General features: G+C 38.8%; 1 protein-coding gene across 10 annotated transcripts in view; it reads right to left on the bottom strand.

Moving 5' to 3' along the window:
• Window positions 1-27,825, bottom strand: part of Nbea (neurobeachin) — a 544,486-nt gene that overhangs the window by 233,948 nt on the left and 282,713 nt on the right. For all 10 annotated transcript variants that reach the window (XM_028882144.2, XM_037206608.1, XM_028882142.2 and 7 more), the window contains 2 exons: window positions 13,839-13,947; window positions 10,345-10,511 (listed from right to left, as the gene is read on the bottom strand). In XM_028882144.2, coding sequence (XP_028737977.1) covers window positions 10,345-10,511; window positions 13,839-13,947 — 276 coding nt within the window. The remainder of the gene's footprint in view (window positions 1-10,344; window positions 10,512-13,838; window positions 13,948-27,825) is intronic.

A 27,825-nucleotide genomic window follows, 5' to 3' on the forward strand; every position in this document is an offset into this window, starting at 1 on the left:
ATCCTAATTTTAAAAAACCCATAGATTTTAGGTCAATCAATTGGGATCTCCAGCCGAGGCTCTCCCACTCTCGCAGACACTTGTGCTACAATCTCCATTTCTACGTCCTCCTAGACGGGTCCTCTGGAGTGTGCCTGTATTAGAGTTCTGTTAGGGCTGTGTTGTGACAGCCTTTTAAGCTCTGCTATGCTGCAGTGTATCTTTTGTTTCTTTTCATTTGCATCTGTATTATACTTTGTTCTAAGGAAGATGAACTTTTAGACTTCTTTTGTTTGCTTTTCTTTCTATTTATTCATTTATTCGTTCGTTCATTCATTCATTCATTCATTCATTCAGTATACAGTGCTCTGCCTGCAGGCCAGAAGAAGGCACTGGATCTCATTACAAATGGTCGTGAGCCATCATGTGGGTGCTAGGAATTGAACTCAGGACTTCTGGAAGAGCAACCAGTGCTCTTAACCTCTGAGCCACCTCTCCAGCCCCGTTTGTTTGCTTTTCAAGACAAGCTTTCTCTGAGCAGTCCTGGCTACCCTGAAACTTGCTCTGTACACCTGGCTGTCCTCAAACTCACAGAGATCCATCGCCTGCCTTTGCCTCTGGAGTGCTGGGATTAAAGGCATGTGCCACTACCGCCTTGCTGAACTTTGAGACTTAAATTCTGGCTAAACATAAGCAATAGTCTTTTAATCTTTCTCCTTGGAGTCCCGTGCCTATCCCAGGCCATTCCTCTTAAAAATGGAAAGTTGAAAATATGCAGACATCTCCTCTTCCACCCTAAATACTGGAATTACCCTAAATAATTCAAAGTCACCACCCAATACAGCATTTCTTCTTTTCAATTTTGAACCCCTGATTACTAGTCTTCAATACTCAGCTTCCCCATCTGATCATCTTCATCTCTACATGTTGGAGGTGTCAGTCTTGGATTGCTGTTTCTAGTCTTCACAATCTACCACTTGCTATTTTTTTTTCTGCTCCTATTGTCTCCCCGATTCTTTCAATCCCCTTCCTCCTTACATAACCAAATCAAAAGAATTACATTCTACTGAGTGAGTTCTTACTTGCTGAGGAGTCTCACACTTCACATTGTAAAGATAGGATTATTACTGTGCTGTTTTAACTAGCACAGGTGCTATCAATATCTTAGCAACACAACTTACATAAAAATATTTTATGTAGCACATTTCTAGATGAAAGCTTGACATTTTAAACTATTTGAATACTTCTAGCAAATGTTTTTCACCTTTGAATAATTTATTATTTTACACAGAATAGTACTATGAGATATACATTATACACACACACACACACACACACACACACACACACACACATTATATATATATAGAAAAAGAATCCATCTGAAATATTCCCAAAGAAGCTGAACCCATTTGTTTCTACAGGGATGTGTGAGGGTTACACATGCTTCATTCATAGCTTTTCCAGTTCTTGCACGGTGCTGAACACCATTACTTGCTGAACTACCCTGCCAGCACATCTCTGTTGCTTTCATTTGGACATTCCAATAAACGCATAATTGAATCTTGTTTTGACTTTTTGTAGGAGCTGATACTGAGTATCTTTATGTGCTTCTTGTCTCTCTGCGATTTTGTTCATGTGAAGTGTCTCCTCTAGGGCTTTGCCGCTTGTTTAAACTGCAGTACCTGTTTCATATCCTTATACACGGAAAGTACATTCTATATTCTAGGTATAAATCCTCTGTAAATTATGGTGCTTTCCAGTCTAGTGCAGATGTTCTCTCATCCTTTCAAGTTCTTTTGAGGTTTTTCTCCTCTAAAAATAGATATTTAGTTTTGATAATGACCATTTTGTGGTTTTCTTTTTAATAAAATTATTTTATTTTATTTGTATGAGTGTTTGCCTGCATGTATGTCTGTGTACCATTTGACTGCCTGATGCCCAGTGGAGGTCAGAAGAGGGCATGGGATCCCCTGGAACTAGAGTTACAGACAGTTATGAACTGCCACATGGCTGATGGGAATGGAACCCTGGTTCTCTGCATGATCAGCCAGTACTTGTAACTACTGAGCTATCTCTCTGGTCCTATGTTTTTCTTTTTTGTATTATTATGTTTTTAAGAATCAGATCTTTATTGATTAATCAGTCATTCTACCAGATGAGACCACAAAGATTTTGTTTTCTTCTAGAAGTTTTATAATTTCACATTTTATGTATAAGTTTGAGACCTATTTTGAGTTAACTTTTATATAGGACTGCAGTATAGGTTGCTCCAAATTTTGTGTGTTTCCAGTAATATTTGTTGAAAAAAAGGTCCATTGTTTCTCTAGTACACTGTCTTTCTAATGTCACAGTTGACAAACAAACAAACAAACAAACAACAATAACAAAACCTTCTTTACTTTTGAAGTTCCAGCTGCTATTCCAGCTGTTCTCAGTGATTGTATTCTGGAACAATATCTTCAGCATTTCTTTGAGAATGTGACTTCTGCTAACAACTTAGGTGACAACACTTTCATTTTGCCATAATTAAAGTAAGGGTTTTTGCTGGATATAAAACTTTGAATTAATAATGCTTTTTTTGGCTCTGTGATTTTTACAAGAAAGCTATAATCTTGTGAGCTTTTGTTCCACTAGATGTAACACATATTTTGTTTGTTTATTTGTTCTTACATGACTTCTTTAAAAAATTTCCTATCTTTAGTTTTCAGATTCATTATGGTATGTTTAAATATAGCTTTTAATTTTTTTTCTATTTGGAGTCTCTATATTTAAGTCTCTAGCTTGGTATCTTCTATGAAATTTCATGTTTTAACTATCTTCTTAAAGTAACTTTTATGTACTCATTCTCATTCTCTCTCTCACGCCCCCTCTCTCCACTGACTGGAATGACAGACCTTCTGACACTGTGCCATAGGTTTATGGAGTCGGCTCATCCCTGTTCTTCAACTGTGAAAGCCCATGATCTGTCTTTAAGTTCCTGTTCTTCCCCCTGTCAACTTCTTTCTGCTGCTGAGTGCACACAGCTAAGTTTTGATGTCAGTGGCGTCATTTCCCCTTTGAGTTCCTTTTCGTGCACTCCATCTCATTGTCGAGATTTTACTCTTCACCATTCTTTACAAGACAATTTGCCTTTATTTCTTAAATGTTAGTTACAACGGTTGCATTAAAATCACTGACAGTTCCACATCTGCAGCATTACTGGTTCAGCATCTATTAGCTATGCCTGCTTGAGAAATGGTGAGCTTTTCCTGGCTCTCTTCGCTGAGCACGTCTGGAAGGCACCAGAGGATGCTGTGGGACACTGGGTGACATGAACTTTTTTTTGGAGAATTTCTTTTCACTTTATCTTTTTCAATTAAACCTATCTTCCTTGCCTTGAATAATTAGGTAGCACTCCTGGAATCAGTTCAGGTCAGGCTTTGGGCACACAGGATGGTAAAAATAATTTTTAAAACCTCATATTTCTAAACCTTCTTTCCATTTAGCTAGCGATATTTTATCATTTCAATCAATAGTTTTAATGCTTAATATAAATAATTAGTAATTAATTTCAACACTGGAATTACCTTGGCCTCCAGGTTAAGACATATCTCAATTAAAATTTGCCTCTACTACTATTTAACTATGTGACGCTGGGCAAGACATTAGCCTTCTATCAGCTTCATACTTCTTATGTGTAAAATAAAAAAGTATTATCTACCTTAGAACAAAAATAAGGCACTAAATACGATGTGCCAGTATACTTACTGCTCATAAACAGCTGCACCCAGTAATTGGTCCTACCAGCATCTTATCAGGAAACAGAATCTAAATATTAATATTTCTATGAAAAAGCCCAATAAAAATTAAGACACAGGCTTAAAAACTCAAGGGACTGCTAGATTCTTTGGATTTGATATAGGCAATTATGGCATGTAAGAGTAGAAGATATAATCCTCAAAACTAATATAGATTAAGAAAAATAGCTCAAGCTTATATTAATAGTACTGGAATTTGAGATACATATTTTAAAAAGATTTTTCAAATTTTAGACTTTAGTCAAAGTGGAAAGAAAGAGCAACAAAGTTAATTTAAATGCTAAAGTATGTTAGGTCCTGTAGCATGACTGAGTAAAAACCCAGAGTTGGCATATCTGTGTTAAAAGTAAATATTTTTACATGAGGTAGATTATTATAGGAATGACATTCATTCATATTTAATGTACAGTAGATAAGCAGAATTTAGACAGGATTAGCATTCAGTTCCCACACTGAAAATGCTGTGATACTGGGAAAGACAGACATAGTGCAAGCCTTTCAAACAGAGCCCCACTCAGAACTCCTGCAGAGCGATGAGAGGAGCAGGTTAGGAAAGTCAGAGAGAACCAGCGAGTGCTCGGGACAGAGCAGACACTGGACTGAGAGACTGCAGGTCTGAACAGGGTGAGCATGCATACCTTCTTATCTGTTCTGTACACAGCTTCACTGAGCAGTTGGACTTATCTTTATCAACATAAATCAGATCCTGTTGCCCTGCAGGTCAAAGTTCTTATTGTTTTTATGCCTCTCCTGACAAAGTCACACATTTTCAGTATGATCTATAAGGTCACAGATCATGTTGCCCATATATTACTCTCCTGTCGACTCTTCAAACTACTTCAAGCTACTGACTCCCCTGTTCATTAAGCAGTAGACAAATTACTCTTTTTCTATTCATCTTGTTAATTTTCAGGTCAAAGTTTTGGTAATATTTGTCTCCTGAATGACTTAAAACCACTATCTGTAGACACCCATCTAACAATTACTTCCAATTTTAGCTAAAACAGAGCTTCTCCAAAGAACTCTTCCCTAATAGAACAAAAGTCCTGGAGGGCCTTGTACTTTTTCCTTGCTGGCATTTTCCACAACTTGTGTGTTTGTTACCTCTTATTTAATATCATTGTTTCTAATACCCAACAAACCAAGCTAGAGGACAAGTTTGCTTACAACTATGCTGGCATAGACAGGAGTCAAGTTTTAATTTGTTGACCAAAAAAAGTGAATAAAATAAAAATAACATATTGGGGTGTTATTGCATTTAATAGGCTCTTTGCAAGTAGTCAAAAAAAAAAAAAAGACAAAAAAAGGGAACAAAGATGTACTATATATCTTACATTGGACATTTTACACACATCAATTCATTTTACTAATAATGTAGAAACTATTTACTCATTTTATTCATTACACAACTTGAGGAGCAGGGAAATTATTTGCTGAAGGTTAATACAATACTCAACAAATAAACAATAGAGCTTCATGTTATGAAGCTCACATCCTATATGATAAAGACCACCTCTAAAACAAGCCCAAACACCACTGACACATGGTACTACAGCACACAGACCTTCAAGAATGAATTCATTTCAAAAATACACACTGAATTTAACTTTAGGTAAACATAAAATCATAGGATTCCTTGAGGATCTATCAAACAACCTTGCTGTTATTTGTCCCTCCTCTCCTGTTCCCTCTGTACTGACCTTCCTCCCTCCTCTACAGCTGGAGTCCCCCTGCTCATCCCCCACTTTGCATTATAGCACCTGAATCCTGCTATTTCCCTCTCAAGGTCCCCCACCCCCTGGGTCCTTTTTACTTTCCTGGGTTCTGCTGTTATTTCAGGTTATAGACTCACATCTGAAGATTCGGAGCTGAGACCCACAGACAAGAGACTATAAACGTATCTGTCTTTCTAGTCTGGGTTTCCTCACCCATATTTTCTTTCTAGCTCCATCAATTTGCTTGCAAACTCCACGACTTCATTTTTCACAGATTAGTTGTCCACTGTGTTTATTCACCACATTTTCATTACTCATCTATTTGTCAAGAGACATTGAGGCTGTTCCTCTTCCCAGCTATTGTGCACAGAGTGGCAATGAGCACTGCTGAGTCCTTGAGGGTAGGGGTCAAGTCTTTTGGGCATATGCCAAGGGATGGTATAGCTGGATCATATGGTAGATTTATTTTCATTTTTTGAGAGATTCTCCAGTTTGATTTTCAGAGCAGCTGCACCAATTTGCATTCCTACCAACAGTGATGAGGTTTCCTCTTTATCCACAACCTCAGGAGCGTTTTATCTTTCTTTTTTTTAAAATCAGTTCTTTTGTTGATCTTAGCCATTTGGACTAAGGAGAGATAGAATCTCAAAGTTGTTTTAATTGGCATTTCCCAAATTGCTAAGAGTGATGAACACTTTTTTGAGGTACTTTTTAGCTATTTTGAATTCTTCTACTGAGAACTCTGTTTAGATTCCTAGGCCATTTTTAAAAATTGGGTCATTTTCCCCCCTGACTCTTTGTTTTTTGCATATTCTTGGTATATCGTTCTTTGTATATTTTGGGTACTAATCTTCTATTAGATATATAGCTACAAAGATACTCTTCCATTCTGTGGGTTTCTTCTTCACTTGATTGGTTGTTTCTTTAGATGTACAGGAGCTTTTTTGTTTTATCAGGCCCCAGTTGTCAACTGTTGGTCTTAATTCCTGGAGAAATGGAGTCCTATTAAGAAAGTCCTTTCCTAAATTTATATAATGTAAGGTACTACCTATATTTTAGTTTAGTAGTTTTAGCACTTCTGGTTTCAAATTATTTCTTTGATCCACTTGGAGACAATTTTTGTGCAGGGTGATATATATGGGTATAATTTCATTCTTCTGTATGCGGACATGGAATTTTCTCAGGATCTTTGTTAAAAATGCTTTTTCAACATTTTCTTCAATGTATTTTTTTGTCTCAAATGTCAAATGGCTGTAGTTATAAGTACTCAAGTTTGGATCATTTATTTTATTCCATTGGTCTACATCTCTGTTTTTGTGCCAATATCATATTGTTTTTATTATATAGCTCTAGACTATATTTTGAAGTCTGGAATGTAAATATGTACACACACACACACACACACACACACACACACACACACACACACACACACACGTTATAGTGCTTGGGCTGATAATGCTCCTGACAAGAGTCACAGACTAAAAACAGCCCCAGTATCAGGCATTAAAAACTTGCTTTTGAATGGTTAGTCACAGGTTATTCACAGTACTCTCATGTCTGTGGTAACCAACAGCTGTCTAGTTTGACTTAAAGTCCAATCCACAGGAGAGAAATCACGCCTAGTATTAGAAACCTGGTCATCGTCCCAGAGTGAATGAGTTCAAGAATCTTAGAAAAGAATCTACTGTTGCCACTTTGCTAGACCAGCATAATTCCTAACTAGATTCTAAAAGTTATTCTTAAACCCACAGGTAAGTGTAGTTACCACTCCTCTTCAAAGACACGACTCCTTACAGCAAATGGAGATCACAGAAAACTGTTTTTGGACACAATGCAGAGATGAATGGATTGTGAGGATTCCATACAAATTGGACACATCTACAGCACAGCTCCTGCATCTATGGCTCAGAGAACATCATCTAGGAGCCAGAATAACAGGAAGTAGACTAGAAATAGCTGTTTGAACAAGACTGGAATAATGACAGTATCAATAGATATGCTAATGGTGTAGGGAGAAAACCTCACTGGGTTCCTACAGAAAGAATTATAGGTAACTTCGGAATTAAGAATTAGCCTCTCCCAAGCATGAGCCCTCTAACTGGTTATTCAATACAAAGTGGTCATCCCTGAAGCCATATCCACACTAACAACAAAAACAGACTCAGCAGGTTTCACTTACATATTCATGCATATTTATACATATTTATATAATAAAAATCAAAAAATAAGAAGCTGTTAATTTGAGAGTGGGGGGACATGGAATGAGTTGAAGGGAGGGGGCTGGGGGGCTGGAGGGAGGAAAGGAAAAGGGAGAAGTGCTATAATTCTATTTTTTATTAAAATATAAAAAATAAATGTAAAGAATATGTCTTGAGCATCTGTTATATGTAGAGTACTATATACTGGGTATAGAGTTGAAAATCCATAATAACAGGTGAAAGAAATAAACATTTAAAATTTTAAGGCCATGAAAGAAATTAGAGCTATGAGTTCAGAGAAATGATGAAACGACAGAAAGTGTGAGAATTTGATAAGGTGGCCTAGAAAGCCACTGGAATCTGAAGGGCCTAGGAGAGGAGACAACATGCAAAGTGAGGTCAGCCTGCTCACAATGCTGCAGAAGCCAGTGTGGATGCAGTGGGGAAGCTATGAACTGTGAGAGACGCATTACAACAGGGGCCAAGTGGGCAGCAAGGGAACCAAAGCAACCAAGGGAGCACAGAGCTTTGACTGTCAAATACTGCTAAGCAGTCCAGAAAAACGACCTCTAAACAAAACACGGCCACTCCACTTGGAAACATGCTTTTCAGTCTCCCTGAAAGAAAAATGAAAATGCCAATGTGCAATTAATTCTATTTCTTGCTGAATTAAAATGAGAACTATGAGAACATTTGTAAATCACAAGAAAGCATTCAAAAGCAACTGCTAATTTATAATATTTTCCCAATACATTGAGAAATACACGATTCCCACTGGAATATAGGTAAAGTGCTGCTGGACTTGCACACAACTCTTGAATAAAAACATTGCTGACTGCAGTTTCATGTAGGCACAAAGACTTTGGTGTTTGTTGGATGGGCTTTCCTATGAAATGGTATGCCCCTTCTGGAGGGATGCTTATGGAACTTTAGAAATAAACAAAACATGCCAGGCTCAGGAAGCTCTTGAAATGTAAAGGACTCACAAACCCCTCTCACAGTTCTATGGAAAGTGACAGTTAAGGGGAAGAGGAGGCCTCAGATCTGCACTCTGTTTCAAGTAGTGTAGGGAGCTGCAAGAACGCAGCTTGCATGAGTTGTTGCCATTGCATGGAAGTAATTCTTCAATTATGCTCCTTTTAACACACCCAATTAACCCAGAGTCAGTTACTAAGTTAGATTTGAGTATAACTGTTTCTTTAGTCTGTTGTTGGTGCCCTCTCTGGGGTGGATAGACACGTGTTCATGTCTCTCCAGAAAAAGGCACACAGTGGCACCTGTCTAGGAATGGACAGAAGCGAAGATGGGTTCTAGGGAGGAGTGACTGAATGGCCTGAGATGGGTGACGAGATATGCAGCACAGGCGGCAATTCCACCATGGCTACATTTCCTGTGTTATCGATATGAGGTTGTGCACCTCCCTGACATAGTGGCATTGCATATTTCCCCTTGAAAGGTGATAAGATATGCAGCCAAGTCTGAGCCACTTGAGAGTGGAGCATCCTTAAGGTAACACCAATGTGGTAGGTCTCTTGATTAATGGAGTCTGCATTGCAAATGCAGAGCCTGAGAAGATAATGCAGTCCCTGAAAGTAACATGTATAGCTGCTATGTGCTTATTATAAATGTCAAGTACTTGGTGTTCTTTTTCTAAGATATTAGGCTACAGTATTACCTTAAATGCAAAACACTACTATTTTCTTAAATCTTGCTTGTAAGCAGAGGACAGACTGCCATGTCTCCTCTAACAGAGTCACTGATCCCAGAATGCTTCACAGTAGCATCAGTCTAGATTCCACAAGTCACCACACTGCTGGAAATTTAGTAAAAACATGTGAGGGGTTCAATAAAAGAAAGATGTGAGAAAGGTGACACCAGCAATCTAAACCCAGTGAGCTTTTTCATTAGTCTTTTTGGTGAAGACTGTGTACAGACAAAAACAAAACACCTTATGTGCCATACACTTCAGAAAACAGAAAATTTATATTTCATAAATGATCAATTTTGGTTTAATTATGCTACAGCAACATAAATATAATTTGAGATGAAAAATCCATAAAGTTGAATGGAGAGTGAAAGAAACCATTCTAAAGTAGTGTATTATTTCTCTACAATAAGTGATTATATTTTATTACCATATAAAATAAAAGGTAAAAATGACATAAACTTAATTTTGAAAATCTTTTAAAAAGAGAGGCAGATCTTACACCTAGCACTCTTGCATAAGCGAATGTTTTATCATTACCTATTACTCTAAAATATAAATTAGTAGCATTAGAGAAAATTTCAAAACATTAAGGTTTTTAGCTGGGTGGCGGTAATGCACGCCTTTAATCCCAGCACTCGGGAGGCAGAGGCAGGTAAATCTCTGAGTTCAAGACCAGTTTGGTCTACAGAGTGAGTTCCAGGACAGCCATGCATACACTGAAAAACTCTGTCTCAAAAACCAAAAACTAACCAAACAAAACACACCATTTAGGTTTCCATTTAAACTATTAAAATGAAGATATGAACTAATAAATGAGGCCCATTTTCATATTTGCAATGATATTTAAGTAACAAATGTGTGGTCATGGTGAAGAATGGGTTTTATTTTCTCTTGTCAGTTGTCATGTGTTCCTCTCTCCCTCCACACCCATCCTCACGCACCTGTGTGAGACAGCCCCCCAGGCACCGTGCTTGTTGGTGAGGATGTTGAGAATCTTCTGCTTCAGCTGGTTTGCCGTCACATGGTCACGGTGCTTGGCCGCACTGATGAGGTGGTCACACATCTTCTCCTCCTCTCTCCTGTCCGCAGCATACTGTGCACACTGTGACTGTGAAGGCAGGCAACAAGTAAGAACACACTAAGTAGCACGAAAAACTGATGCCTCCCCTTAAGCTGAAGGGAAGAACAACCGAATTTAAATCCCCATGTGACAAGACCTAAGACTTTGTCCGAAAGGAGGCAGAACCACCTTTCAAATTGGAAAACTGTGTGCTCTTCTGAAAAGTATATATAAAATATTTTGAAAAATATCAACAAGGGCTGGAGAGATGGCTCAGAGGTTAAGAACACTGCTTGCTCTTCCAAAGGTCCTGAGTTCAATTCCCAGCAACCACATGGTGGCTCACAACCATCTGTAATGAGATCTGGCACCCTCTTCTGGCCTGCAGGGATACATGCAGGCAGAATATTGTATACATCATAAATAAATAAATCTTGCCGGGCGGTGGTGGCACACGCCTTTAATCCCAGCACTCGGGAGGCAGAGCCAGGCGGATCTCTGTGAGTTCGAGGCCAGCCTGGGCTACCAAGTGAGTCCCAGGAAAGGTGCAAAGCTACACAGAAAAAAATCTTAAAAAAAAAAAAGAAAAATATCAACAAAATTAATGACTTTTATACTTTGGTTTACTTCTTAAAATCTGATTTCAGTGTCAAAATTAATCACTAAGAAGAAATGGTTCACTAGAACCTAAGTCTACTTTTTAAAATCAATTTAGCATGCCTCACATAAAATATATATGGTTTCAATAATTACTTTGAAAACAAAAATCTTGTCATTTGCCATATAATTTTTTTGCTTCCTGAAAGACAATGTAGTGTAGAAGGAAAATTACTTAGATATTTAGCAGACTGGGAATTTATTTCACATTTTAAGCAGACTCTGCTTGCTTTTTGCTCTTAATTTCTGATCTGTAAAATGAGGACCTAAGACAAGGCTTTGCCAGTGTTCCCTCCTAACTCTTATAGTTAGTACTTCAAAAAGTCTCACAAGAATCACTCTTTATTCTCATCTTCCCAATTCCCAATCACAGCCATCAATTGTCACATCTGCATCTTATTCCCGCTTCTTGATGATCAACAGACCCTGTTAGGAAAATCTTCGATACAGAGCTGAAAGGAGACTGGAGTTTTAGATTAGCTACTGTGCAGACTGGCTCAGGCTGTGATTTTAGAGTTACATCTCAAACATCTAAGAAAATACATGTAACCAGCTCCAGTTGTCAGCACTGTGCAAAGCTCTAGGCATGGGGACACAGTCCTGTCTGCTGACACACATTCTAGGCAAGCTTTCTCTTCTGTAGAAAGAACCCATAATACTCTAAGAAGGATTAATTCATTTTACAATTCATCTTTTTGTACAGGGAATCACCAATTAGTACAAAGATCTACTGCAATAATGAGGTTAATATTTCATTAGCTCATTGGAGGGTAAAATTAAATTTTCATTTTTCTTCCTTAACAATTATAGTATTAACTAAGAAAAAAAGCCATAACTGTGAAGTACTCAGTTCAAATTAAATATGGTTTTCCCTTAATTGCAGGCTTCTATGAGGGTTACAGAGAATTGTCAAGTCTAGTCAAATGTCACCCCTTCTGAAATTTTTTTTTATAGTTTAAAATTGATGTGTTTAGTGCACGCACGCACACAAACACCCTCCACATAAATATATACATACACCCATACAGATAGACACAGATACAAACACAAACACATACACACACAAGCACATAGATACACACACACTCACATATATACACACAGATACACACATACTAGTGAATTTACTAACATTCTAACATGAAGTAAACAAACGTAAGCATTTGATCTGAAAAAACCGGTGGGTATCCATTAAGTAATAGTGACTATTCTCTCAAAGTTAGACTTCTATTGGCAGTATACACTGTGGATCCTGAGTCCTAAAAATGTCTCACCTGCATGTTCACTGCCTTCAGAAGCTTCCACCCTGCCTGCTGCACAGCCACAGGGGAACTAAATTCACCACTACTTCAGAAAAAAGTGACACTTAGGGTGAGTCTGAGAAAGTCTTACTTCTCTACTAGGGAGCCACAGATGCATGCACACAGGATGCACAGACAAAATGTCACAATTTTTGAACAATCATTGTGGTCAGGAGAGCAATTACAAAACAATGTTTAAATATGCCTTATGTGGGACAGTAATAAATAGGTGGCAAAGAAACATTGTCCTTGTCTTAATGGCCCTTTTGTTTAAAAATGAGCTGAAGGTCATAGCTAATATCTGTATGCCTGAAAATATATTTGAAATGTTTCATAAGACAAATATTGGTCTGCTATATCTCCACAAAACAACCTGAATTTTTTTTAGTAGAAATATGATTGCCTCAGAATTGATCCTGCAGGCAATTCAGTTAAAATTCTAAATCTTATTTACTACCATAGTTGAAATGCAATTAAAGATTCTTTTTTTGAGTTCTGACATCTTATATATGAATATATTCTTCAAAAAAGAGATAATTCAGTTTTTCTAGCCATCTAAAATACTGCATGATACCCTGATAAATATCCAACAATTTTATTGCTGAAGTGATATGAAACTTAACTTTGGTAAACTACCTGTCACTATACTTTTTTTTTTTTTTTTTTTTTAACTGATGTTTCAGTTTTTTTAAATACAGTATTTACAATGTACTGTATATCAAGTACCTGCTATCCATCTGACCAATCAAGGGGTGGCTGTGTGTATGAAAGTGACAACAGCTATTTTTCTGTCTCATGCTTTTCAGCTACCACGGTCAGAGATCACCAGACCTAGTCCATCAATGTGCATGACTCAGTGAGCTGCTCTACTAAGAGAAAAACCCCATGGAAGCTAGAATGACAGGCTCTCGTCTCTAGCTTCACTTACTGGCATGATGCACCAGGAAAATGAATTCTTGCAGTTATTAACTCCAAGGTCACCAGGAGCCTATGAAAGCCAGCTATTAGACTATCTATGTATTTCTGAAAAAAACTGAGTGACCTGAAATACTGAACAACTGCTGTATTTAAAATAGTGAAATTGGGAGATCTGTTGAGCTCCACATGAGTCCATTCATAAAATCACACCAAGCATCCACATACACCTAGTTGTTATGTAAAGCTCTAATAGATTAAAAACAATGTTTTTAGAATCTCAAGATTCTGTCTTTACAGTAGTCGAGAATGACGTCAGGCCTCTCTTCCCCAATGGTGAAGAGAACATGACAGAGTGACAAGGTGCAAATGTATCAGTGTTTTGATTGACACTGAGGAAAATCTTTAAAAGCAGGGCCTAAAATGCTTTCAGAGGTATTTTCTCCTGAAGTATGTCATATGTCAGGTAACAAATGGGTGATGGTTGACTTTACAACCTTACCTCAAACTCTGCATGCTTATGTACATCCTCTGCTCTCTGTCTGTTCAAGATGAACTCAGCTTCATTAGCAACACGGACTATGTGGTCCTTCATAGCATGGCACAGCAATCTGAAAAGAGAAATACCATTGGATTTACTATTTCATGATAGCTTTTTTTCTTGGGAGGGGTGCCCAATTACTTTACAATAATACAATTTTACTATTTCAAAAATTATGCATAAAACTTATATAAAGCTAGATTATAAAGGAGAGGATATATCTTAATTACAACTGTGGCATGTTTAGCAAGGCAAATGATAGGCCTGAAGGACTTCTAAAGCTCCTAAATGAGGAGATTCTAAATTCTTAGAACTATAATGAAACAAAGTTTTAAACTAATGCAATGCAAAGTAGGGCACATTATTAAGCTATTTCTTTAAAAACTCAAGCTTTTCAAATATAATGAACAGTCAAATGCTCTTTCCTGTACCCCTTTCCCCCAGCTTCAGAACTTAACAGGCAGATACTGTTGTGTTTCCAGTGTGTGGCATGGACCATAGAGTATCCCCACCATTATTAGCCTCCCCAGCCTGTTCTCTTGTAGAGCTAGTGAGCTCAGCAATCTGCTTTCACCTGCTTTCCTCAAAGTGACCTGTCTTAGAGATCTTGTGACTGACACATGGGGCCCTCCCTCAGTCTTCTGCTAATTTCTTTCTTTGAGGCAGTTCTTTCCAGAATGGTGGCACTCTTCTGCAGCATTACTTTGATACTCCCACTTCTGCTTTTTTAGTGGCCTGCTCTGTAGCTTCCTGTGCTCAGCAGAATAAAGAAGTAATGTCACATGATTTGGGTTAACGGCATAGGATGGCTGGCAGCTTTTGACTTTTTTGGAACTCTCTCTTTGGAGTCAGCTGTCATGCTTTAGGCCACATCACATGAAAAGCCTTGGAGACCAGAGAGATGCTCCCATCCCCAGGTCCAGAGAAAGTCTCAGTTCAAAATCAACTGAGCAGGTAATGGCAGGTCTAGAAATTCCATAAGACCAAAGGACTTCTTGGCAAATCCAGGCAAATGAGAACCACAGAGAGAAAGCAGCAATCTCTGGCTCATGGTGGCAGTCATATTGGCTGAAACCATCATGATCAACTGTTAAAATTCTTTACCCTGACAGAATTCTCAGGAGTATCACTGTTTCATTTTAAATGTAAGACCCCCACCAGCTGCAACACTTGGGAGAGCAGGCCCTGCACCTTTCCTGGGCAACACAATGTTGCCAACCTTGTTAGTACAGGTGTGGGTGAGCCAGCACCAAGTTGGTGAGCAAGAGAGAGGCTGTCCCCATCACCCACCTGTCTTGTGGTAATATGGGCAAGGAGAGTTAGACCTCCCCCATCAACAATGCCTGAGGCAGGTGGGAGAACTGGCCCTGAGGTCACAAGAGCAGCAGAGTTGTCCCTGCTCCCCACCAGCAGCAGCACTCAGGAGAGCAGGCCCTGTACTTCACCTAAGTAACATAATAGAGCCAGGCATGTTGGCAGGTGTGGGTGAGCCAGTCCCTTGCCCCTTACTGCCTGCATAGACATCAGAGCAACACATTTCACATACAGAACATCCCACAGCAGACCCTCCCTCTTACCAGCTGCAGCACTCAGGAAAGTGAGCCATGCACCTAGACAGCACAGCAGAGCTGGCCCATGGTTGGAGGGAAGGGTGACCCAGTCCGGATGTTGGGGAGGGGGGCGCTGTCTCCATTACTTGTCTGACATGTGGTGGCAATGGGCAAAGGAGAGATGTCCTTCTGTGCTCCCTCCCCTGCTCATCAATGCCTAAGACAGGTGGAGGAGCTGGTCCTGGGGTCATAACAGCAGGAGGGCTATCCCTGCCCCTCACTTGCTGTAGAACTAGGGAGATTGGCTTCTGTACCTCACCTGGGAAACACAGTAAAGCTGGCTCTGATGGTGTGGGTGTGGGAGAGCCCACTCTGAGGGTCTGAAAGCAGGAAAACTGGCCCTTGCTACAAGGGTGATTAACTGGGGCAGTGCTGGAGAGTTCACCCTGGTGGTGAGGACGGGGACAACTGGTGGGCGGACCAACCCTGCAGCTGCCCAGACCCAGAACTTGGCCCATCCCAACATCCACCCCATCTATGATCTGCAGGAACACACGAAGGGACCTGACCCGCAGACCCAAAGCTGCAGGATCTTCACAACACAGGGTACCATTGGGATGCCTAAGAAGAGTCCCAGTGAGGGCCCAGCATCGATAGTGTAGCAGAAACCAGAGGCCTCAAACCAGACCAATGCCTCTTTGCAATGAACACTTACAAGTAAAGATATATGGACAAAGAAGTTCACCGTGTGACTCACTGTGTCACACTGCACCTCCTATGATGAGATTTTTAGTCCCCCCTTTTTCCTTTTTCTCTTACGTTATATTTTATTTGGGGGTGTATGTGTGTGCAAGGGTGGATGCAAAGGGATGGGAAAATGAATGGAATCAAGATACATGATGTAAGACACAGAATAAATAAAAAGAAAGTGAAAAGAAGTAAATTGAAGTACCCTGTTTCATGTCAAAATCTGAAAAACTACTCATAATTTCACTTTTATACTGGATCTTTATTAACCAATATTTTAGAGTAAAACATGTACTTTTAATACTTGTGCCATTACCCTTTGAATAATAATTAAACATATTTTCATTTGTCAGCTGAAAACAGTGAAACTTTTTTTTTGTAAAATTTAAAACTATTTTATTTTTTTAATCATGTGTAAATGTGTGTGTCTGTGTGTAAGTTCACATGTTTATGGGTACTTGTGGAGACCAGAAGAGGACATCAGATCTCTTGGAGATGGTGTTACAGGTAGTTGTGAGCCACCCGATATAGAGGCTAGGAACTAAACTCAGTCCTCTGCAAGAGCAGGTGGTATGCTTAACTGTCTAGGTATTCTTCTAACCTTTCTTTTTGCAACTAGGAATTATTATATGATTTAAAATATACATATTTGAAGAGTTAACTTCAAGTAATTCTGGATTTCCATTAAAGAGCAAATTTACCAAGTTTCTTCTCATAAAGTATGAGAATCCTCAGCTCTCAGTCTCTCTGTATTACCTAGGTCTTTTTAAAAATTCAGTTTTAATGCTTATATTTATTCGTTGCCAGGTTATTCTCTGCTGAGATTTTAATCTGAAGTATTATTTTTAAGATCAAAAGTTTTGCTTTTCATAGTTCATTAATAACATCAGTCTCTATTCCTTATTCAATTGTCTTAAGTTTTGATTAGAACGGCAGAGGCTTGACTTTGTCCTAGAATTTGTGTTTATGGGGCTGGTGACATGCTCAGTGGCTTAGAGCACTTGTATTGCAAGCAGGACTTAACTTTAAGAAGCCAGGTTTCTCTGCGTGCACCTGTAACCTAGCACTGGAAGCCAAACAGGTGGATTTCACTTGCCAGCTAGCCTAGTTAAAAAGGCAACTTGAGGTTCAGTAAGAGATCCCATTCCCAAGGCAGAGAACAGAGAACAGTCGAGACAGATACTTCACTTCTCCCTCTTCCACAAGCATGTATGCACACCTACATATGTGCACATTACACAATACATCACAAACTCCCCAACACATAAAAGACTAGAATATGTATTTATGAAACACCAACTTACAGTAATTCCTCCTATATTCACCACTACATTTGATCTACTTATGGCAGACATGTCTGCTGTGGAATAATGCTTTTCTATACTGGTTTAATAAAACGCTGATTGGCCATTAGCCAGGCAGGAAGTACAGGCAGGATTAGCAGACAAGGAGAATTCTGGGAAGAGGAAGGCTGAGTCAGTAGACACCATCCTGCCATCCAGGAAGCAGCATGTAATGGCACACAGGTAAAGCCATGGAACACGTGGCAATATATAGATTAACAGAAATGGGCTGAGTTTAAATGTAAGAGGTAGTCAGTGGTAGGCCTGAGCTAACAGCAGCGCAGTTTTAATTAATATAAGCTTTTGAGTGATTATTTTATAAGTGGGCCTTGGCGGGACCCGGAGAAACTTCTAGTTACACATGTCCTCTTCATTGACAATCACAGAAAAGCCAAAGAAGAAACTAATACATATGCTGACTTTTGTAAAGGTTGACAAAATATAGTTTTAAAATTATGTATTTTTTAAGAATCCTGAATAGTCAGTATTTTTCTAATCTATCAAAGTTGAATTTCATTAACCTGTTTTAATATTTCCCCCCCAAAAAAAATTACCTGCAGAATCTGCATGGCATCTTCCACCAAGAATGCTGAGTGAATGAATCCTTTATTTCAGAGTTGTAATAAAAATTCTCAGTTGCTCTGAGTTCAAGTTCAACCATGTTGGAAAATTTTGCTACAACCATGTTTGTCTCTGCTCTGCAATAAACACAATTACTCTGTGATGAGAACTGGCCTGAATAACTAGGTATTGCTCATGGAGGACTCATGGAGATGCTCCCAGTAGTAACAGCTGTTCAAACGAAGACCCTGCCACATGCAGATATAACCTCCCAATCACTGCAGAGGACAGATACTCTATGGTGATGCTGTCCTGGAACAGCACAAAGGATCAAAAGAGGACCTGGGAAAAGTGACTGCTGTGTGGTTAGGAGGACCTGAGTTTGAACCTACAGCACCCATATAAAAGCCAGGTGAGGTGGCATACATCTATAATCTCAGCATAGGGGAGGGGGAAGAGAAAGGAAACACCTGGGGTTCACTGGCAAGACAGAATAGCCAGCAGATGAGCTCCAGGATCAGTGATGGACTCTACCTCAAAAAATAAGATGGACTATAATAGAGAATTACCTATCATCCTTTGGGGACACATATACCACACACATGTACACACAGAGACACAAACACATACACAGACACACAAACACACATACATAGGGGACTGGAGAGAACTACAAACTTCAAACACTAACTTGATGAAGTTATTGGCTTAGTTTGTAGATGAATAGGCTTCAAGAGAGGGATGTGAAACATGTGAGCATTTAACTCAGTGCCTTTGCTGAACACGTGCTTAAGGCTGAAGCAAGGGGAAAGAAAACTAACATGTGAAAATTACTGAAGATTCCAAAACATAAATAGGTTAAGAGGAGACAGCATGAAGGAAGGGCTCCTGATCCAGCTGGCTAATAGGTCTCATTCCCAGGAGAACAGTGGAATAGCAAGTGCAGAGGTGGGGTGGGTGCTATACTTGAAGTAAAGACTGGCCTCAGACACACCAGAGAAAAATGCCAATTATCTGGAGAGTCTTCCCAGTGTCCCCAACCCTCTGCTTACTCATGCTGAGGAAAAAGAAAGCCATTCACCACAGTAGCTCACAAGTTTCCACCCTATTTTTGTAGGAAGCAGTTCTAAGATCTAAGAAGCTTTACTCCATAAAGAAACTCATAGAATCATGTTTCCTTGATGGTAAAAATTGGTTAGTCTTATTTAACAGTCAATTCGTTTTGACCAAGGTTTTTGAGAGGCAACACAGACACAAGTTATCATTTCAACCCATTAACCTTAAGTACCATATAAAATACTGAGTGAAACACACTCACACCCATCAGCAGATAGTGCTGGTTCTGTTTCTCATGTTTTAGAAGTACTAACACATACCTTTCTCTTTGAAGTTTCCTATTCTAGACATTTTATTTAAATGAAACCATATAAACATTGACTCTTCTGGCTTCTTTCAGATAGTGAATTTTTACATCCATCCACATGTAGCACGTGTCAGTACATCACTCATTTTTAAGAGCCCCATGATATTCTGTTCTTTGCATAAGGGATACTCTATGCATTCATCAGGTCATACACACATGGGTTGTTTCCAGTTTGAGCTACTGTGAATATCTGCCTCCCATTCTCTTAAGGATATGCATAAAGGTGAAAATTCTGGTCTTATTGTAAGTCTATGTTTAAATTCTGAAGAGTCACTCAACTTCTCTCTAGAGTGAATGATCCTTTTGGATTCCTGAATCCCTAAAAGCATTTGTGTGGCCATTCCCAAAACTGCAGGGTATATTTAGTGATACCTCAGCGCATCCTGACCCACATTTCTACAATTACTTATGATGTTGACGATCTTTTTATTTTCCCAAAAATCACTTCCACATCTTCTTTGGAAAAAAAAACCTGTATCAAACCTTTTGCCCAATGTTAAATTGGAACCATTAGACCTTTTACCTTTGGGTTACAGGTTCTTCATATTAAGCCACTATCACACATGTTAATTAAAAATGTTTGTTCTAACCCCGTTATCCTCTTACTTTCTTGGTAATGCATGACTTTTGGCAAACAGAAAGTTTGATTTCTGGCAACTATTGCTCAGTGCATCTTTCTTTGGTTGTTTTTTTTAGTGTCAAATCCAGATAAGTTATTGCCGAGTTTAAACTCACGCAAATTGTTGCCAGTTTCCCTATGTCATTAAATTCTTTTTCAGTATTTTTATTCTTTAGGTATGTGTATGAGTGTTTTGTCTACATGGATGTTTGTGCACCATGTGCATTCAGTACCCTCAGGGGCCAGAAAAGGGATTCTGATCCTCTGGAACTGGAGTTATATATAGTTGTCAGTTGCTCTGTGTGTGCTGGGAATAAAACTTGAATCCTCTGCAAAAGTAGCCAATGTTTTAATGTTTTTAACCACTGAGTCATCTCTATAGCCCCATTACTTTGGTTGTGTGTGTGTGTGTGTGTGTGTGTGTGTGTGTGTGTTAGTGTGTTTTGAAGAAGTTAAGATAATTGAACTATTTTTAATACTGATTTAGAAAACTGTTGTGAGAACAGTAGAATAAGTTAGTGCTCTTTTAGGACATGTTAGCTATAACCTTGGGATATTGGTTTAGAACAGTTGTTTTCAAGGTACATTCTACTAAAAGTAAAACATTAAAAGCATTACCATCTATCAAAATCCTCTTTACACAACAAATATTTTAGCAAACAAAATTCTGCTAAAAAAAATAGACCATGAAACCTTTTCCATTCTCTAAACCTTATTTTTGAAAAAGTTGATAGTTACTCAAGATTCTAAGTCTTGTCAAGACAATGGTTAAAAAATTATTTGTTATAACTACACCATTCTGCTTTAATTCTCAGCTAAATAATTAAGATATTTGTTGGCTTAATTTCTGTGAGTCCATGTCAAGCAGATCAGATGCTAGTATCTAAGAGAAGGAGCCAATGTTAGGTATAAGAAAGACTGAGAAGAAATAGCACAGTGACTGTGGACTGTAACAACAAAAGCTCAGGATCAGAGATGTGGCAGGGCTACAGAGGAAGCTTGCTTTGTGTCATTCTATCCCACTTAATTTTCAGTACTAATAAGAGTGGAGGAATACAGATCATAAAAAACAAAGTTGGAAGAAAGTATAAAAGCCAATAGGCATAACAGTACAACTAGCCACAATATAATACAAGGATACAAGAAAGACATGCATGTGGTTCCGTGTGAAGTTTCCAAGCTATTCTGTGTTCCTGTGATCACATGGCTTCTTCCTGAAGGGAAGATGATTGCCACTGTGTGTTGTAAATATTGTGAATGAGACTTAATACACCTAATTTCTTATTGTTCAGTCTACCAGTACAAGTTTTAAAAACTAGAGAAACCCTACATAAATTTTTTTTCTTTTGCAAAAGATGAGAGGTAGTGCCATTGCTTTTGCCTTTCCACTGATGACTAAATAGCACAACAGTCTATAAGCACATGCGTATACATGTGTAGATGTACCGCTTACAATATGCCACAGACCATACAATACTGATTCCACCATATTGGTAACACAGAAGATATGTGCTCTTGGGTGAGCTGTGTGAGGTATTCAATTTTTTCCACTTCCTCCAGAGTCTTTCAAACCCCATCTGAATATCACTTATATAAATACTAACAATAAGACTGTACTGGGTAGTTTTGTGTGTCAACCTGACACAAGCTAGAATCATCAGAGGAAGGAGCCTCAGCTGAGAAAATGCCTCCTTGAGATCTAGCTGTAAGGCATTTTCTCATTTAGTGATCAATGAGGGAGAGCCCAGCCCATAGTGGGAGGTGTCATCCCTGGGCTGTTGGTTCTGAGTTCTATAAGAAGGAAGGCTGAGCAAGCCATGGGAAGCAAGCCAGTAAGCAGTACTCCTCCATGCCCTCTGTGTCAGCTCCTGCCTCCAGGATCAAGCCCTGTTTTAGTCCTGTCCTGACTTCTGTCAGTGATGGACAGCAATGCTGAAGTGTAAGCCTAATAAACCCTCTCCTCCCCAACTTGCCTTTTGGTAACGGTGTTTCATTGCAGCGATAGAAACCCCAACTAAGACAAAAACCAAGTGAAATTTCCTGACTCCTTACTATTTGTCAGGAACGCAGAGAAGTGACTAACTGAGTACCTTGCATAAGTTATTTGATCTGTACCTCATTTGTTATCTTTTAGAGGAACACAAATAGCTTCTTATTTACATAAGAAACAAGTATTGTGTCTTTGACTTTTCAGGAGATCATCACTCCAGGTTAGCATTTAACAGCTTTCAGAGTGAAGAAAGGTAAGAGAAGCAGAATCAAGCTTTTGTTTGTTTTGTGTTGGTAAATATACTATAAGCAGGACACAGCATGTGCCTGGTGCAGTGTCAAGCAGGAGGGAAGACCAGATAAAGACAGGCTTTAGTTGCATAATTTGCACATTATAAGTAATGAAGAGTAGATTAAAATTTGTCTGTTTATTATTTTATTTAGTGTGTGTGTGTACACATGCACATACACACACACACTTGAGCTGCTGGTGTACGCATTTGAATGTCAGAGGGTAACTCTGGAAAGCTAGTTGTCTCCTTCCACACTATATTCTGAGAGTTGAACCCAAGTCATGAGGCTTGCACAGCCACTGCTTTTACCTACTAAGCCATCTTCCTCTAACCTCTTTCATAGAGATCTAACTTGTATACAGTATTTAACTTACTTTAAATGCACCACTTGATAAATTTAGTTAAATAAACTATTTCATATAAACTGCATATGTAGCAACAGTGATCCACTTTCTATTTCTATAATTTTGTCTTTCATTGATTGTCACATAAGTGGGAAAGATTTTCATTTGCTGACTGTGTACTCCATTATAATGCTGCATTATTATTTGGTTATTACCCACTTTTTCATTGATATCTGATCATTTTCAATGTTGGCTAAAATGAATAAAACTGCTATGAACATTCACCCACACATTTTAACATAGACCTTTCATTTTGTTGGACCTATAACCAGGCTTAGAAAAACTGGGTCATAAAGTAAGTGTATGTTTGACTTACTAAGATTCTGAATAATCAATTTTCCAGGTGGATGGATATTCTGCATGCCTGCCATATGTTGTTTAACTCTACCACACTGACAGGTATACAGCACTGTTTCACTGTGGTTCAAAACTGAATTTCTCAAATGAAAAAAATTTTGTACATCTTTCCAAATGGTGGTTGACCATTTATATACTGATTTCAGTAGTGTCTGAACTTTTTGCCCAATTCAAATACTGTTTTGTTTATTATCTTTTAATGATTGCTGTAGTGAGAGTTTGACTGCATATTTTCTAATACCCAAAGGAAGTTCAATATCCTGCAGCCCAAGGAGTTCTGTTATTTATATCCCCTAAGACTGAAATTCTTGTTTCTTTCCCTTTTTTGGCATTATTATAATACTACAATGAACAATAAACTCAACTAAAGGATGTGTACATAGTATTATTTTTTCCATATAACTTAAAGTCATATTTGAGTTAATGAATTATCAACTATGTAGTGCTCATTAATTTGTATATATTTAAATTTTATAAACTGTGGCATCTTATGGCTATCTCTTTTGTTCAGTCACTATTTTATTTCACACATATAGTCTTATGTATATATATATATGTATATATATATATATATATATACACACACACACACAGATATACACATACACACACATCATCTTCCTTTTTTCCCTTTCTCATGAAAGATCATACATTCTGACCATCTTCCTGAAAGGCACTCTTTGTTAGCATTCAGACCTGCCCCTGGTCCACCCAGGACCCTGACAATATCATCTTACATAAAATCCTCTTTAAGAGAAAACCCCTCCCCCTTCTCTCTCTCTTCATTCCTCTCTAGTCACAAGGTAGTGCACACCTCCTCCCTTCCTTTTCTTCTTTTTTCTCTTTCTCTTCTTCTCCTCTCCTCAGACCCAGCCCATTTTCTCTTTCTTCTCCCCCCTTTCCCCATTTAATAAAACTTTCCACGTGGGAGCCATGTCTGCATGGTGTAAGTTGACTTTCTGCCATGCTTCCTTGACTGCCGACCACCATGTCTGCATGACATGTCTCTCTCACTGGCCGTGGGGCACCCTGGCTCAACCCACCAAGGCCTCTCTTCCACTGTTTTATAAAACTCTTCAACAAATTATTGCTCTTCTGGTTTATGTAGTCTTCTGTAAAATGTGAAAAATTCTATGTGTGAGAATTAACTAAAGAGATGAATGTGAGCAGCTTTTTACCAGGGTTCTAGGCAGAATGTGGTGTTTGCTTGATATAATGCTTACCAGCTCTACATTATCCCTACAAGCCTTATTCCCAACTCTGGTAGTATGATGCTACAACTCACATCAAACAAATGCCTCAGCAGACTGAAGATGAGAATGTCTATCAGTGTCAGAGAAGCACAAACCATGCAGGTTTAAAGGTTGGGAGCTTTCCATCTGGCCTGGCCAGTCTAGGATTTTGGTACCAAGAAGTTGGTCACCAACTGAAGGAATACTGTAGCTCTTATATGTTGTATTTGTGTAACTGGCACAGTGAACTGAGGCCATGGACTTCCACAGGCACTGGTGACAAATTTTACAAGCCCAAGAACTATTCAGGTTGGACTCTTCATGCCTCAAGCAGCATAGAACAATCTCCCATCAGTCTACTAAATCCAAGGGACCAGGTGGCAAGGGGCCTGCCCAGGAAAGTGGTGCAAGCCTGAAGATCTAGACTTCCTCCCTGACTTGTAAGATACATATTCTCCCTCTATCTCTCTGATCTTTCTACCTTTACACTAATACTGCACCAGCTTGGCATTTAGCAGTTACCATTGCAATACAACACTGCTATCTACAAACTTCACACTGGAGGACCTCTCAACCGAGTTAGGGAACAACAACTTAGAATATTTAAAGCACATTTACGACCATGTTTTGGGCTGCATTTGTAGCAGTCTTTTCAGGTTTGGCTTGCCAGAAGTCTTAAAATCAAGTAGGGTAAATCATCTAACCTAGTTATATTCTATCAGAGTCCCTCTGCTCTTTCATGGAAATTTTTAAATCAGCTTGTCAATCTCTACAAAAAACAATATAAAGCAACATCATCATCAACAACTAAAAAATCCTCCAAGGACTTTAGGCCTGTATTATCAGCTTAGAAAGATCCATGGCAGAGAAGAGTTGCACATTTATTCAATTTTTAGTTTATATAAAATATATTGTAGTTTTATTGTACAATTATTTTGTGTACATTAAGAGAATAGTTCTAAGTATTTCACTTTACTTTTGATTTGGTTCTTTTATAAGCATGCTATCAAATAGTATTTGAATACTGACCTTATGTCCTATCTATTTTCTTGATTCATTTAGTAGTTCTAGTACCTTGTTTGGCCATGGGATTGCCTCTCTAAATGAATGAGGTGAGACCTCTGGTCAAATGCCCAATAGAAGTGCTGAGTGATACAAAAATCCTTGCCTTGCTTTGGTGTTGTTCGAATCTTAGATGATCATTTAATAAAAAACCCAGAGCCAGATATTGGGGTGAAAGCTGAAAGATCAGAGAAGCAGAGCAAGCCACAGCCACCACCTATTACCTCACCAACTCCAGGAATCCTTTGACTGAAAGCCTCTGAGTCCTCAACCAAAAGGGTCTCAGCTGAACTGCCTTAGTTTCTGTTTCCTCATGCCTTATAAATCTTTCTCTGCCCTAAGGTCACTTCCTGGGATTAAAGGAGTATGTGCATCCCAGTACTGGGATTAAAGGTGTGTGTCACCACTGCCTGACTCTGTTTCCAGTGTGACCTTGAACTCACAGAGATCCAGACGGATCTCTGCTTCCTGAGTGATAGGATTAAGGGTGTGTGCCACCATTGTCTAATCTAGTGGCTGGCTCTGCCCTCTGATCCTCAGGCAAGCTTTATTAAGGTACACAATGTATCACCCCACTTTGTCTCTTTAGAAGAAGTATTTAGTCTGTCTCCACTAGTCAAAGCATTGGCTGTGCTTCTATAGCCATCACTATGTTCAGGAAGTTCACTTTCAGTCCTAATTTAAGAATGAGCATCATGATTCCACACTGTATTGAATCTCTGAGAATGCTCACTCACAAGTGTGTTTTTCAGTCTGTGCATGTGGAACATCATGTAACAGTTTTGAATGTCACACCAACTCTACATTTTTGACTAGAAGTTTTCTTGTAGAATTATTTTCACAAGTTGCTGGATATGATATACAAGTCCATATATCGATGATGCACTATTTATGATGGGAGCAAGCAAAGAAGGAGAGGAGAACATCAGGCGTCAGTCACTCAGCCACACAGCCAGCCACAGAGTAAGAGTGAAAGAAGTAAGAAAAGGAAAACACCCAGAGGCAAAAGGTAGACTGGATAATTTATGGTAAGAAAGCTGACTAGAAACAAGCCAAGCTAAGGTCAAGCATTTGGAAGTAATAATAAGCTTCTGTGTATGATTTCTTTGTGAGCTGGGTGGCGGGCCCCCCAAAAGAGTAAAAACAACCAACAATGGTACTGATAGGAAGTTTCATTTCTTGAAATGCCTTTGATGCTGTTGTAAAGGGTAGGAGGTCTCATAAGATGAGCTGGGAAGCTTTATATTTCTTATATTTCTGAAAGGTTAGGAACAAAAAATTGGTATTTTTATTCATTAAATATTTAAATACTTTATTAACATCCCTTCTGCTCTTTACTAAGTGAAATTCACTACTTTTCTTCCATTATCCTACAAATACAGAAGTCTAGATAATGGTGTAATTTGTTGTACTGATGTCTTCTTTATAAGAAAAAAGAAAAAATCATAAAAGTTGCACATGCTCAAAGATACATAGATAACTTTCATAAACCCCTATCAGCACTAAGCAGTAAGTAAATTACTGGTCAGCACTCAAGTCATGAAAACATGCATGGGTAACTAATATAAACCACAGAGATAACGATCCAATTTTGATCTTGCCTACATTTGCTACTTATGATGAGGAAGGTGGGGCTCTATCTGTCCTTACAGTGAGCACCAGGGCCACTTATCTTTCTGTAATCTTAACCTTTGCTTGTATGGCTCTGAGTCCCTCTCCTAAAAGAAGTGCTCTGTTATGGTGGTATTTTATTTGTACTGAAATGTGATTTTAATTGTATGTTAATACATAAAGTTGCCCGTGGGTCTGAGCTATTAGAGCCAAAGCAAGAGCGTGGTGGTGGTGGTGGTGGCGGCGGCGGTGGCGGCGGTGGCGGCGGCGGCAGCGGCCAGCACATGGTAGGCAGAGTTCTGTGTGTTCAGGGATACAGCCAGCATTAGAGACACACGCCTTTAAGACCTGGAGGGCTGTACTTACAGGCAGTGACGAGGCAGTCACGTGTTTGGGTTTACAACCAATGAGAAGGCAGAACAGAAAGACTATATCAAGACAAGCACACAGGAAGTAGTTCTCTTTCGGAGAGGTAGGACCACCGCAGGAGGAAGGGTACGGTTTTAGCTCTGAGATCTGACCTCTTGGCTTTCTTCTTTACATTGGTTCTGTGTTTCTTATTTAATAAGATGGTTGGTTACATCTACACTCTGTAGTCACACCACTGGAGCTTTAACATGATTATTTTGCACTTAGCAATATCTTGACTAGTATATCCTTGATTGGGTTAGTTTTTCTTCAAGTTAAATCCAAATTTCTCAATTCTAAGTTAGTAGGACAGAAGAAATATGTGTAAAAGTATTTCTCTCCATATGGA

This window comes from Peromyscus leucopus, chromosome 6 (assembly GCF_004664715.2).
Source record: "Peromyscus leucopus breed LL Stock chromosome 6, UCI_PerLeu_2.1, whole genome shotgun sequence".
In the NCBI taxonomy this organism is placed as follows: domain Eukaryota; kingdom Metazoa; phylum Chordata; class Mammalia; order Rodentia; family Cricetidae; genus Peromyscus; species Peromyscus leucopus.